At 37.2% G+C, this 12,309-nt stretch overlaps 1 protein-coding gene across 1 annotated transcript in view; it reads right to left on the bottom strand.

Moving 5' to 3' along the window:
- Positions 1-574: 574 nt before the first annotated feature.
- Positions 575-12,309, bottom strand: part of LOC140172721 (uncharacterized) — a 28,545-nt gene continuing 16,810 nt past the window's right edge. The window contains exons 3-4 of the mRNA XM_072195854.1: positions 1,664-1,733; positions 575-597 (exon numbers count right to left, since the gene is read on the bottom strand). Coding sequence (XP_072051955.1) covers positions 575-597; positions 1,664-1,733 — 93 coding nt within the window. The remainder of the gene's footprint in view (positions 598-1,663; positions 1,734-12,309) is intronic.

The raw sequence follows: 12,309 nt of genomic DNA on the forward strand, positions 1-12,309 counted from the left end.
CACTCTGAAAGTCAGTCCTCAAAAAGGAGCGGGAGGGGTACAACAACTTTTTAGAGCATTTTGATGCAAATATTCAATTATTAAATTACCCCGGGGCCCGAGTACGGTACCTCCATTTTCCTGATGAGATTTTAAATGTAAATATTGTCAACAGATCATGTGAATGCAAACTTGCTGACACTGTACGATATTTTAGAATTTTATTCAATAATTGATCAACTTTTTAAACTTTCAGTTTAAATTAAAAAGTGTCTAGACCCCAATTGTGTGTTGCAAACATTTCTAACTGTTTGAAATATGTTTCTTTTGATTTTATTTCCAGTTTGCCTGAGACTTCAAGTAAATCCATCCAACAGATCCGATTTTAAAGGAATTTCACCAGAAAGAGCATTTGCAGATTTTATATTTGGCAGCATCATACTTCATTTAGTTGTTATGAACTTCATAGGATAGCAAGGTAAATTAATTGGTGTTAAGGCTAAGGCCGTATGAAATTAATGTTTTGGTTCTCGTCCCCTCCCTCCTCAATTTCTGGGATTTGTGAGATTTGATTTTTTTTAGATTTTTCAATTTTTTAGACTTTGGAATGACGAATTCCTGAAATGTTCATAAAAATAAGTTTGTTAGAGGACAAGGATCACTGATAAGTCTTTTTGTGGTACTTTAGGGGGTTTATCCCTCAGAATCTTACATTTGGGAAAAAAAAGGGCCTCATCGTTTCTTCGAGCACTGTTGGAAAAGACCGAAAACTACTGACAATGCTCATTTTACATTGGATTGGGGAAAAAAAACCTCCCTCCCTCATCCATTCATGAAAATCCTCTGGACGAGAACCAAAACATTAATTTTATACGGCCTAATGACAAAAATATTGATGTTGAGTTTCCCAAGGTCAATTGTAAATTGCTCAGATTTGACTTAGTTTAAAATGTGCATGTAACACATTTGCCACGCTGATTAAAATAATTGGCCATTTACAGATGTATAACCTCAATTCAGATGAGGCTACAGTACCATCTGTGCTCTTGCTTGCAATGTATGGATGAATGTATGTAAGTAATATATAACATCTAGATTTTACTGAGCAGTGGTTTAACTAGGGGGGCAACGTGCCCCGGGCCAAACCACTAGGGGGCGTCAAATCGCCAAATCATAATGCTGATGTCATTCCCACACACCGCGTCTAAGATATTCTCGGGTGGGGTAGGGGCGCCAATTTTGTTTCTTGCCCCGGGCGCTACCAACCCTAGTTACGCCACTGTTACTGAGATATGAAGAAAATGTCTGTCTAAATATTAATTATGCCAATTCATTTCCCCAGTCACGCAATGAACAGGGTCCAATGCACTATTTATATAAGCGCCCAAATAAAAGTATTTGATCAATTATAACGTTTTTAGTTGTATTTTATTAAAAGATTGTATTCATGGACAATTGATTTTCCTTGGACCCAAGCGTGTGTCACTACTCACTTATGACCCAACCTAGGTAAACAAACAAACAAACAAATTTGAGTGCAACCCTACAGTTATTCTTTTATTATTTATTCAATTTGTTTTCAAATAATTGATAACAATATTAATGGTACCATTATCTTTTCATTATTATTTCAGGTTATAGTTCATCAAGATTCTTGTACATATTTTATCTGGGAAAAACTCACCTGCTTCAGCAAAGTCAAGTTGGACATCAAAGAGGATTGAACCAGCACTAAGGGCCACAATGGCCTCATCCTAATGGCATAGTTCAATAACCTCAATTAAACAATCATACTGCAAAATTTGACCTCAAGTTGCAGAGTATGAGTTTTAGTACCCATATTTTCAAAGGTCATTTAATGAATGTACAAATGTATTGGGTTAAAGAACTGTGCCCTTGATAGATGAGCAGCATGTTGTGGATCCTAGTGCAGGTATCTTTGTTTCAAGCACTGTCACCTTGCCAGCCACACACAGGATATAGCTTCAAGCACTTCATTGGAATCAAACACTATGGACCACAATGGCCTCATCCCAATTGCATAGTTCAATAACCTCAATTAAACAATCATACTGCAAAATTTGACCTCAAGTTGCAGAGTATGAGTTTTCATACCCAAATGTTCAAAGGTCATTCAATAAATGTACAAATGTATTGGGGTTTAAGAATTGTGCCCCTGATAGATGAGCATGTTATGGATCCTAGTGAAATTTCCAGTAGAATTGTGAAAATATGAGAAACCTTTCGGAGACTTGCATTGTATTGAAATTTGCCAAAGACACAACAAGAAAAAAAAAAGTAATTTAACTTCGTGTAAGTGTTGGAAAACCAATCTGTGGCACTTGGTGGTGCTTGTGTGTTTGAAACACCGTAATTCACATGCCATGGTCATGAAATGGACAGCAATCATTATGGGGGAAATGGAACATTTGCAGCTATGATAATAAAGTGAAACAGGCCAGCCACAGAACTGTGTATTGTGCTAAATGATTTGACCTCTGGATGTACTTTACTACTTTGTTTCACCTCAAGTTTGGTGGTGGGGGGCAAATTAATTTTCGTCCCCACTTTATTAAGGTGCGTATTTCACTGCTGGCAGTATGAAATTGTGCTAACGTAATCTCGCAGAGGGTAAACACGCATATGAAAAGCGGTTTGCCGGCACACTTTAGGTGTAACTTCGTAACAGCACACATCATTACCAAACTTGAGGTGAGACAAAATGTAGAAAATATTTGTGTTCCTGTAGAAAATCATGCATCTGGTGAAATTGGCACTTTTTGGAACATTTGATTCATTGTTTAAAATGTAAAAAACACCAATATGAAAGTTTGATTACAATCACTTGGAACTACACAAAATCTGCACTTGTGTAGGGAAGTTGGATCACTTGTTTCTACAATTATTTTACAGTACTTTTTGTGGTAAAGTTTTTCTTTTGAACATGTTTTTAAAACATTCTATTACTGGCTTATTCTGCACTGAGTGCACTCTATAGTAAAAATGGTGTTAATGGTATTTGTAAAGTATAGCAGATACAATTCCTCAAAGACAGATGCTTTTAAACCAATGAGTTAGAATCAAAGAGTGCCAACTCTGCATGTTTGTGTGTCACACATGGAGGCCACTTAGCGTTCCTCCAGAATTTTTCGCTCTATGGCCAGCAAAGTGTGTGGTTGTGTGCGTTCTCCATGTTCATGCGTTGTGCCAAAAAAGCGTGCTAAACACTGCATGAAACGATCAATCGCAGAGGTGCAAATTATTATTCGATTTCGGGTTCTTGCCGACAAATGCCATAGGTACATTAAGTGGCCTCCATGAGCGACAAATCCCCGGGGACCAGAGATGGCAGATTTACCATACATTTTTTTGTAGCATTACATATATGGTGTTAAAATTAAAATGCAGTATGTAGATGATATAGATAAGTTATATTGAGGTACTACATGCTTTTAATTGTGGAGACCCAATATTTGGTATTTTTTATTCAATCAACTCCAAATGCATCTAGAGGCCTAATTTATTCTTTATCTTTGGTCATCACACTTTTCAAAGAGGAGAAAATCTGTATGCTATTTATCAATCACTCTGTTAGGAAATCAATCCATTCATGTCATTTGACTGATTTTTGTGATTATAAATATTTTATAGAAAAAATATTTTATACAAAATTGTTTCACAGAAAAGGGGTGTTACTCAATGTATTGATTACTGTGAATGAATGGAATAAAAGGTGGTAATGTGAATGTCAAATGGTGTCTTGTTTTTGACTTGTTTGAGGGAAAGGGGAGGTACAATTACCGGTAATAGGGTGCAACTTGCTAGACTTGGGCCCAGTCCTTGTTTACTGAGTTTAGGGTTGTCTTGTAATAAGACTAGTAGAGTTGCATCCTATAATTCAGTAATCGCTCCGCTCAATATACAGGGTGACTCAAAATGCAACCAACCTTTGTCCCGTGTTGTCTCGGGAGTCAATAGTCAGAATTTATATATATTCAGACACTATTGGATTGGAAAATTAGCATATTACTTCAATGTTGAGAGGTGACAATTTAGGCAAAATTAAGTTTGTCCATGAAATGGAAATACTGAGCATATGAGATGGCGTTTTACAAAACTAATGTATTGATTGTACTGTTTTTTTTGTTTTCATTGTGCCTATATTGTGATTGCTAGACCTTCAATTACTAGAAGATCTAACTGTAAAAACAAATGTGAATGTCTAGAAGATAAGAAATAATTTTCTCTGAGACTGATTGTACTAATATGTTATAAGTAATAACCATCCATAGTACATTTTTGTATAATGTACATCGCAGAAACAAAAATGTACTTTAGTGGTAGAATTATTAAATCTGTGTTAATAGGTTTATTTTAATTGGACTCACTCATTTTGCCGAAATTACAGACAATAACGACACAAGATGCTAATTTCATTATTGGTAAACATTATAAAAGATTCAGTTTCAGAATTGATTATTCACTATTGACTACAGAGAAACGAGCGGAAAAAAACGGTAAAAGTTGGGTTGTGTTTTTATTGGGACACCCTTTACAGTGTAATAATATTTTCTGCAACATGGTTCAGGAATCTCGTAAATGCTGTTGGTAACTTGTACAGGAACAGTCATCCATATACATTAAATGTCAGATCTATCCGAAATGTGAAGGGGCACCATCCCTTGTTTTGATAAACTCAATCCTAGGTTCCAGGATAAGTTGACATGATGCCCTGTGTCGACTCAATGAGAAGAATATTGAACATTCATCATATCACAGAATCACTCAATTCAGCGTTCCATTAGGAAAATGGTCTTAATTTCTAATTATTAAATTTGTGTCCACTATCTATGCTCAAAGATTGACCTGAAGGACCTTCCGTGAAGGTGTGGAATAAGGTATACGTACGACACAGTAGCGTAGCCAGCAGGGGGGCAGAGTGCCCCCCTGACAAAAAAAATGAAAGAAAAAAGTGCCCCTCTAACAAAAAAATGAAAGAGAAAATCAGGAGGGCAAAGGAAAAGAAAAGGGCAAGGAGCCCTTTTCTAGCAAAATTCAGGGCCAAAATAGTGTAAATTACAAAATTTTTCCGTGCTACGCGCGCACTTTGTAACAATAAAGCCCTTTTTAGCCGGATAATGGGCGAAAATAGTGTAAAATACCTTTTTTTTTTTTTTTCGCGCTACGCGCGCACATCATCCCAATAAGGCCCTTTTCGGGAAGCTCGAAGATATACAGTCTCTATGTATTGTATGATGCAACTGCAATTTTTTTCGTCTGTGCCCCCAAAATTTTATTTTGCCCCCCCTGACCAAGAAAGCTGGCTACGCCCCTGGTACGACATTAGGATAGTGTCATTCTGATCTTAATTATATCTGATCCGATCAGTGGTCAAATCTTGGGCCAAGATTTGACCACTGATTGGATCAGATATAATTAAGATCAATTCTTGGGTGGGTAGGAAAGGCATTCACTGACATGACATTGACCGGGTATAGGTATTTGTTACTGTCAAATATTAGGTGCTTCCCCACACGGATCTGGGATCCTAACACTTCCCGGGAATAATAATAATTAAAAGTAATCATCATCAAGTACTGATCAGTCTACTTTTTAATACAACTTGAAAGGAAATAAGATATGAGCTGCAGATTCAACGTATGTAGGCCTACATACTATTTCAAACATCGGACTTTCGACGAACTTTAGGTCTGTGCATAGGGTCTATGAGCAGGGCATATCGTAACAAGCGATAAGTTCAAACTATACTGCATAGTGTTTTAGAGGACATCTTTTACTAGTGCAAAACGGCTATTCTGCCATATATGGACTAGTCTACTTTAGTAGACCATTTTAATTTATCATCCCTCAAGTCTCTCTGACCATGGTCAAGCCACCAAATCGGGGGAAGAGGGATTCTACCGAAGCTGCGAACTGTCAGAATCAAGGGTCTAATTTCTTGGCTTTCTGGTTGGAAATATCCCGAAAAGGAGAGGAATGAGCAATTTGGTGTCTTTCAGCGCTCTGTTTTGAGACAATTCAGCTGGGTTTTTTTTGGAGCTGCGGTGGACCAAACACGGGTCTTCCGTGGCCATTTGTGTTAAGTGCCCCGTAACTCAGTCCTTTTTCTGCAGAAATTTCTGGTACTCTGATACGAAAAATCACTAGGCTTATGAGACTTGACAAAAGAGAATAACAAAATACAGGGATGAATATAATTGTATGCATCAAGCAGTATAGCACGAACTTTTTCATTGACGTTTTCTATCATAATTTAAAGTTTAATTGCTTTAGCTCAATTAATCAGGTCTACAATCAACGAAATTAATAGTTGGCACACCTTGAAAATATGTTGCAACTCTTCATTGCCGCTCTGATAATTCAGTGAAATTAGTATAACTATGTTTGATGAGAAGTACCTGCTCCTTTCCCCTTCCCTCCCCCATTCCCCCTCAATCAATGTTGGAGAGATCCGAGAGCCCAATGGAAAAAGTGCTTTCATCAACATTGAACTGGGGGAGAGGGGTGGCGATTTACATTTAGTGCCAGAGTGTGCTTTATTTCGTTGATTGTAGCTTCGCCGACAGCTGTCAGGTCCAGGTCCGGTTTGACGATTATACCAAATTTGAAAAAGTTCTTGAGGAAATACAAGACGCGTGCGAAAAGCCCGTTGAAAAAATCAGTTTATTTGGCGCTTTGAACGAGTTTGGGGTTGCACAGCCCTTCTGTTTGCTCTCAGGTCCCCTTAGACAACCGTGACACCGGACCTGAGGTTAGCAACGGGGCGTTGCCCTAAAAGCAGAGGCTAGTACCTTATCAACTTTACTAAGACAGAGTAAAATTTGAAGGTACAAAAATTACAGATCTATAGACGCCAACCGGGCACAAAACGTTTGGAAAATTTCGCAGAAGATTAAAAAGAGACGTTTAAACATGGTTAAATGTCGGGTTAAAACATTTTAATAAAATTTTTAAAAAGTGTGAAAAGTTGCTGCAAAATATTCTAATATTAACTGCTATTTTTAAATAGACTTAAAAGCGGGCTTAAAAGTCTTGACAAAAAATATTTGCAATGCAAAAGGTTTTTTTTTCAGCAAAAGTTTTCAAAACGTTTCATGACCTTTATATAACCCGACATTTTAAATGCTATTGAAACGTTTTGGCTAAAACCAAACAAGCGTTCAAAGGTGTTGTGTTTGCTGGGAAGTGACCTCAAAGATGGATTGGTATGCATGGGCAAAGTGTCTGACTTCCAACCGTAACAAAATATTGTACCTCAAGTTGCACGGGACTTAGCCTACTATAAAGTGGCCATTCATCTACATTTATATTTAGCGGTTGTGCAATAATTTAATATGTGTTGGGGTCAAGGGCGTAAATCGGTGGGGGACAGGGGACACGTCCCCTCACTTTTCAAAGTGGGGGGACACAATATCAAATGTCCCCCCACATTTTGGTCCCCACCCCAAAAAAAGGGAAAAGGGAAAAGAGAGAAGAGAAAGGGAGAAAAGGAGAAAAAGAGTAGAGAAAGGGAGAAAAAGAGAAGAGAAAAGGGAGAAAAAGAGAAGAAAAAATGTTCAATTGCACGTAATTGAGTAGGCCCATCACTGCCCATACACTGCTGACTTCAACATCAATCCATGCATGCTTTAGTAATAATTCCGAATCTCAAATCTCAAGTAAAATTTTGCAAATTGAGTTCGGTCCCTTTTTGTTTGTTTTTATGATAAATATGCACTATTTTCCAACGTCTGCGTATACATAAACAAGTGGTCGCTTTCGCTTCTGTTTTAGTGAAGACTTGTCCACAAGTTAGGCAGTCATTTCACAGTTTTTCAGCTGTTTCAAGCTAAAATTTTACACAATAATAGTGCCAAAATGGTCCACCAAATGGCTTCAATTAGGTCTTCATTTTGCAAAAGTTTCTTACTTCTCAGGGGGAACATCCCCCCTCAGACACCCCCCTGCGTATACATAAACAAGTGGTCGCTTTAGCTTCTATTTTAGTGAAGACTTGTCCACGAATCGCTTATTAGGCCGTCATTTCACAATAATTTTTCAGCTGTTTCAAGCTAAAATTTTACACAATAATAGTGCCAAAATGGTCCACCAAATGGCTTCAATTAGGTCTTCATTTTGCAAAAGTTTCTTACTTCTCAGGGGGGCACATCCCCCCTCAGACACCCCCCGGCGTATACATAAACAAGTGGTCTCTTTCGCTTCTATTTTAGTGAAGACTTGTCCACGAATCGCTTATGGTCATTTTCACGGTAAAGGGTGTAACTTTGGATTTTTAACATTTTAATCCGTAGTGTTCTAATAAAGCCACAGAATTCCATGATTTTTGGCCACATAAGTCATCTAGTTAGCAGCTACCTTGGGTAGCATAATCAGCTTTGGGACATTTTAAATGCTATTGAAACGTTTTGGCTAAAACCAAACAAGCGTTCAAAGGTGTTGTGTTTGCTGGGAAGTGACCTCAAAGATGGATTGGTATGCATGGGCAAAGTGTCTGACTTCCAACCGTAACAAAATATTGTACCTCAAGTTGCACGGGACTTAGCCTACTATAAAGTGGCCATTCATCTACATTTATATTTAGCGGTTGTGCAATAATTTAATATGTGTTGGGGTCAAGGGCGTAAATCGGTGGGGACAGGGGACACGTCCCCTCACTTTTTCAAAGTGGGGGACACAATATCAAATGTCCCCCACAAATTTTGGTCCCCACACCAAAAAAAAGGGAAAAGGGAAAAGAGAGAAGAGAAAGGGAGAAAGGAGAAAAAGAGAAGAGAAAAGGAGAAAAAGAGAAGAAAAAATGTTCAATTGCACGTAATTGAGTAGGCCCATCACTGCCCATACACTGCTGACTTCAACATCAATCCATGCATGCTTTAGTAATAATTCCGAATCTCAAATCTCAAGTAAAATTTTGCAAATTGAGTTCGGTCCCTTTTTTGTTTGTTTTTATGATAAATATGCACTATTTTCCAACGTCTGCGTATACATAAACAAGTGGTCGCTTTCGCTTCTGTTTTAGTGAAGACTTGTCCACAAGTTAGGCAGTCATTTCACAGTTTTTCAGCTGTTTCAAGCTAAAATTTTACACAATAATAGTGCCAAAATGGTCCACCAAATGGCTTCAATTAGGTCTTCATTTTGCAAAAGTTTTTACTTCTCAGGGGGAACATCCCCCTCAGACACCCCCTGCGTATACATAAACAAGTGGTCGCTTTAGCTTCTATTTTAGTGAAGACTTGTCCACGAATCGCTTATTAGGCCGTCATTTCACAATAATTTTTCAGCTGTTTCAAGCTAAAATTTTACACAATAATAGTGCCAAAATGGTCCACCAAATGGCTTCAATTAGGTCTTCATTTTGCAAAAGTTTCTTACTTCTCAGGGGGGCACATCCCCCCTCAGACACCCCCCGGCGTATACATAAACAAGTGGTCTCTTTCGCTTCTATTTTAGTGAAGACTTGTCCACGAATCGCTTATGGTCATTTTCACGGTAAAGGGTGTAACTTTGGATTTTTAACATTTTAATCCGTAGTGTTCTAATAAAGCCACAGAATTCCATGATTTTTGGCCACATAAGTCATCTAGTTAGCAGCTACCTTGGGTAGCATAATCAGCTTTGGGAGTTACTGCGTTCAGTTTTAGCAGGCTTAAATGTACTTAATATTGCCATTTTGAAAACTATAAAAAACAGTAACATTTTTGTAAAACCCTGTGTTTTCTTCAGTTAGTTCATGGATAATTTTTCTTATCCTGAAAGTACAGTCATATGTTCAGTAAACACTGCCACATTAGATTTAATTGTGAACAGCCCTGTATTTTTGAGAACCGGACTTCGATATTTGTCGTTTCGGAGGCTTCATTTTCCGTTAACAATTGTTAACAAACTTTGTGGGTGTAGCTTTGGTTCATAATTCTTGGTTATGTCTTCACTTCTTCTTGATTCATAACAGTTGTTATCTTAACTTGAAATGGGTAACAAAAATTAGTCGATTTGCAAGCTTTTAAAAATTTTATAAAATCTTGACTTCAAAAAGCCGTTTTTCCGTTAACTTTTTGAAGCCTCCGAAACAAACTGTTCAGCAAGCTTGTGCAAATATAAATAAAAGAGCTCATCCAATCTATTTATCAAAATGTAGCAAAGTAGATCCTCAAGTCACATGTTTTTAAATCGTGGAGATATATATCACCGTTTGAAAATGGGACCCAATACAAACTTTCCGTTAACAATTGAAGCCTCCGAAACAAATGAAGCCTCCGAAACAACAATAAGATTAATTATCATCTATGCATATCTAAATTGGTGTGTTTCATACTGATATCTGCATTGTAATTATTACTTGATATGTGCAGAATGTCATAAATGAAAAAAATTTTGACATTATGGTTAATGTTTGAAAAATATACTGATATCCAAAAAAGCCTGTTTCGGAGGCTTCACATGCAAAAAAACACCATACTTAACAAATGGGTGAAAAAATTAACATGTGATAAATCTACAATATCTGCCGCATAGAATCATTGATTCAATATACACAAGAAAATAACAGCTTAGATGATCACAACACTGTTGTTTTCAAAAAAACTACTTCTGCAATGTTTAACAATTGTTAACATGAAGCCTCCGAAACAAAAAAAATGACTTGCTGTGATAATTTAATTTTTGTCACAACTGAAATTCAATACTTAGAAGCAAAGCATGAAAATTGGTAATTGTGATATTTTTTACCTATTTTTTATGTCAACTTGTAGTGGTTAGCCAAATATTTTACTTTTATGATCACCTGTGTTGTTAACTGAAGCCTCCGAAACACAAATCGCTTGAATTGCCAATTCTAAAAAATAACTCAAATTTCTGTGAAACTTGGCTGGGAGGTTCCTTTCATCAAGTAGTATTTGTACATGAAGTTAGACATTCAAATTATTTTAGGAACCCAATTAAAACTTAAAAAATATGTTTAAGGTTTGGAAATTTCCATTGTAAATGACACTTGATGTTAAAAATTTTCAAAACTGCAATTACAAACATAGCAAAACATGGTATAAAATTTAACTTATATCTGTTGACTTACTTTGGAATGGGATTTCACATGTATTCCAGCTTTCAAGTCATAATTTTCTGAGGTTATGTAAAATACATTTTTTCTTAGATTTTAACCAAAATGTTATGGAAATGTCAATTGTTTTATTAGAAATCAAAAGGTTTAAGCCTTGAAACATTATTTTACTGGAATTTAAGTTGCTTCTATGCATGATTTCAGTAAACAGAAACATATTTAAGTGGTTTGAAATTTTGACCCAAAAAATCAAAAGTTACACCCTTTACTGTGAAAATGACCTTGTAGGCCGTCAGTTCACAATTTTTCAGCTGTTTCAAGCTAAAATTTTACACAATAATAGTGCCAAAATGGTCCACCAAATGGCTTCAATTAGGTCTTCATCTTGCAAAAGTTTCTTACTTCTGAGGGGGCAACATCCCCCCTCAGACACCCCCCGGCGTATACATAAACAAGTGGTCGCTTTCGCTTCTATTTTAGTGAAGACTTGTCCACGAATCGCTTATTAGGCCGTTAGTTCACAATTTTTCAGCTGTTTCAAGCTAAAATTTTACACAATAATAGTGCAAAAATGGTCCACCAAATGGCTTCAATTAGGTCTTCATTTTGCAAAAGTTTCTTACTTCTGACAGACACCCCCTACGTCGCGGGGCGCGACGTGCAGCGCTGTCGCGCCGAAGTATCAATGACTAACAATTTTCATTGTGTCCCCCCCACTTTCAAAAATGGATTTACGCCCCTGGTTGGGGTAATTCTTAAACTGCTCTGCCAAAAATCGCCCCCCCCCCCTCGACGTGCCCGAAAAAACACAAACAAAATCTCCCACTTTCCGACGTCGATGTTTTTAACTTTGTCGGTCCCCCGTGCTTCAGTCCTTCAACCCCAGTTTTACACATGTCAGTTTTTTGGGAACCCAAATTAAAGCCATAATGTGTGATTTGCTTCACTGCGACGCCCTCAATTTTTCTCGGATTTCTACTTTTTGCATAATTGTAATGCCCAGTGGTGTACTAAAATACCACTAAAAAGACTAAGCCTGAAGTGCTTTAATAACAGTAAAATTTAACTTTTTATATTAAAACCGGGTCGACCCGGTTTTATTCAGAGTTCATCGATCGATTGCTTGCGAACATATACCGTGGATGTCATCTAATGTGTACACACGTCGACCGTCCGTGCAGTATTACATGTAATTGGCGAGTGGTACACGCATTGTAGGCGCTGGAATGAAATTGCAATTTTCTTCGTTATAC

The sequence above is a fragment of the Amphiura filiformis genome, chromosome 16, assembly GCF_039555335.1.
Source record: "Amphiura filiformis chromosome 16, Afil_fr2py, whole genome shotgun sequence".
Classification (NCBI taxonomy): Eukaryota; Metazoa; Echinodermata; class Ophiuroidea; order Amphilepidida; family Amphiuridae; genus Amphiura; species Amphiura filiformis.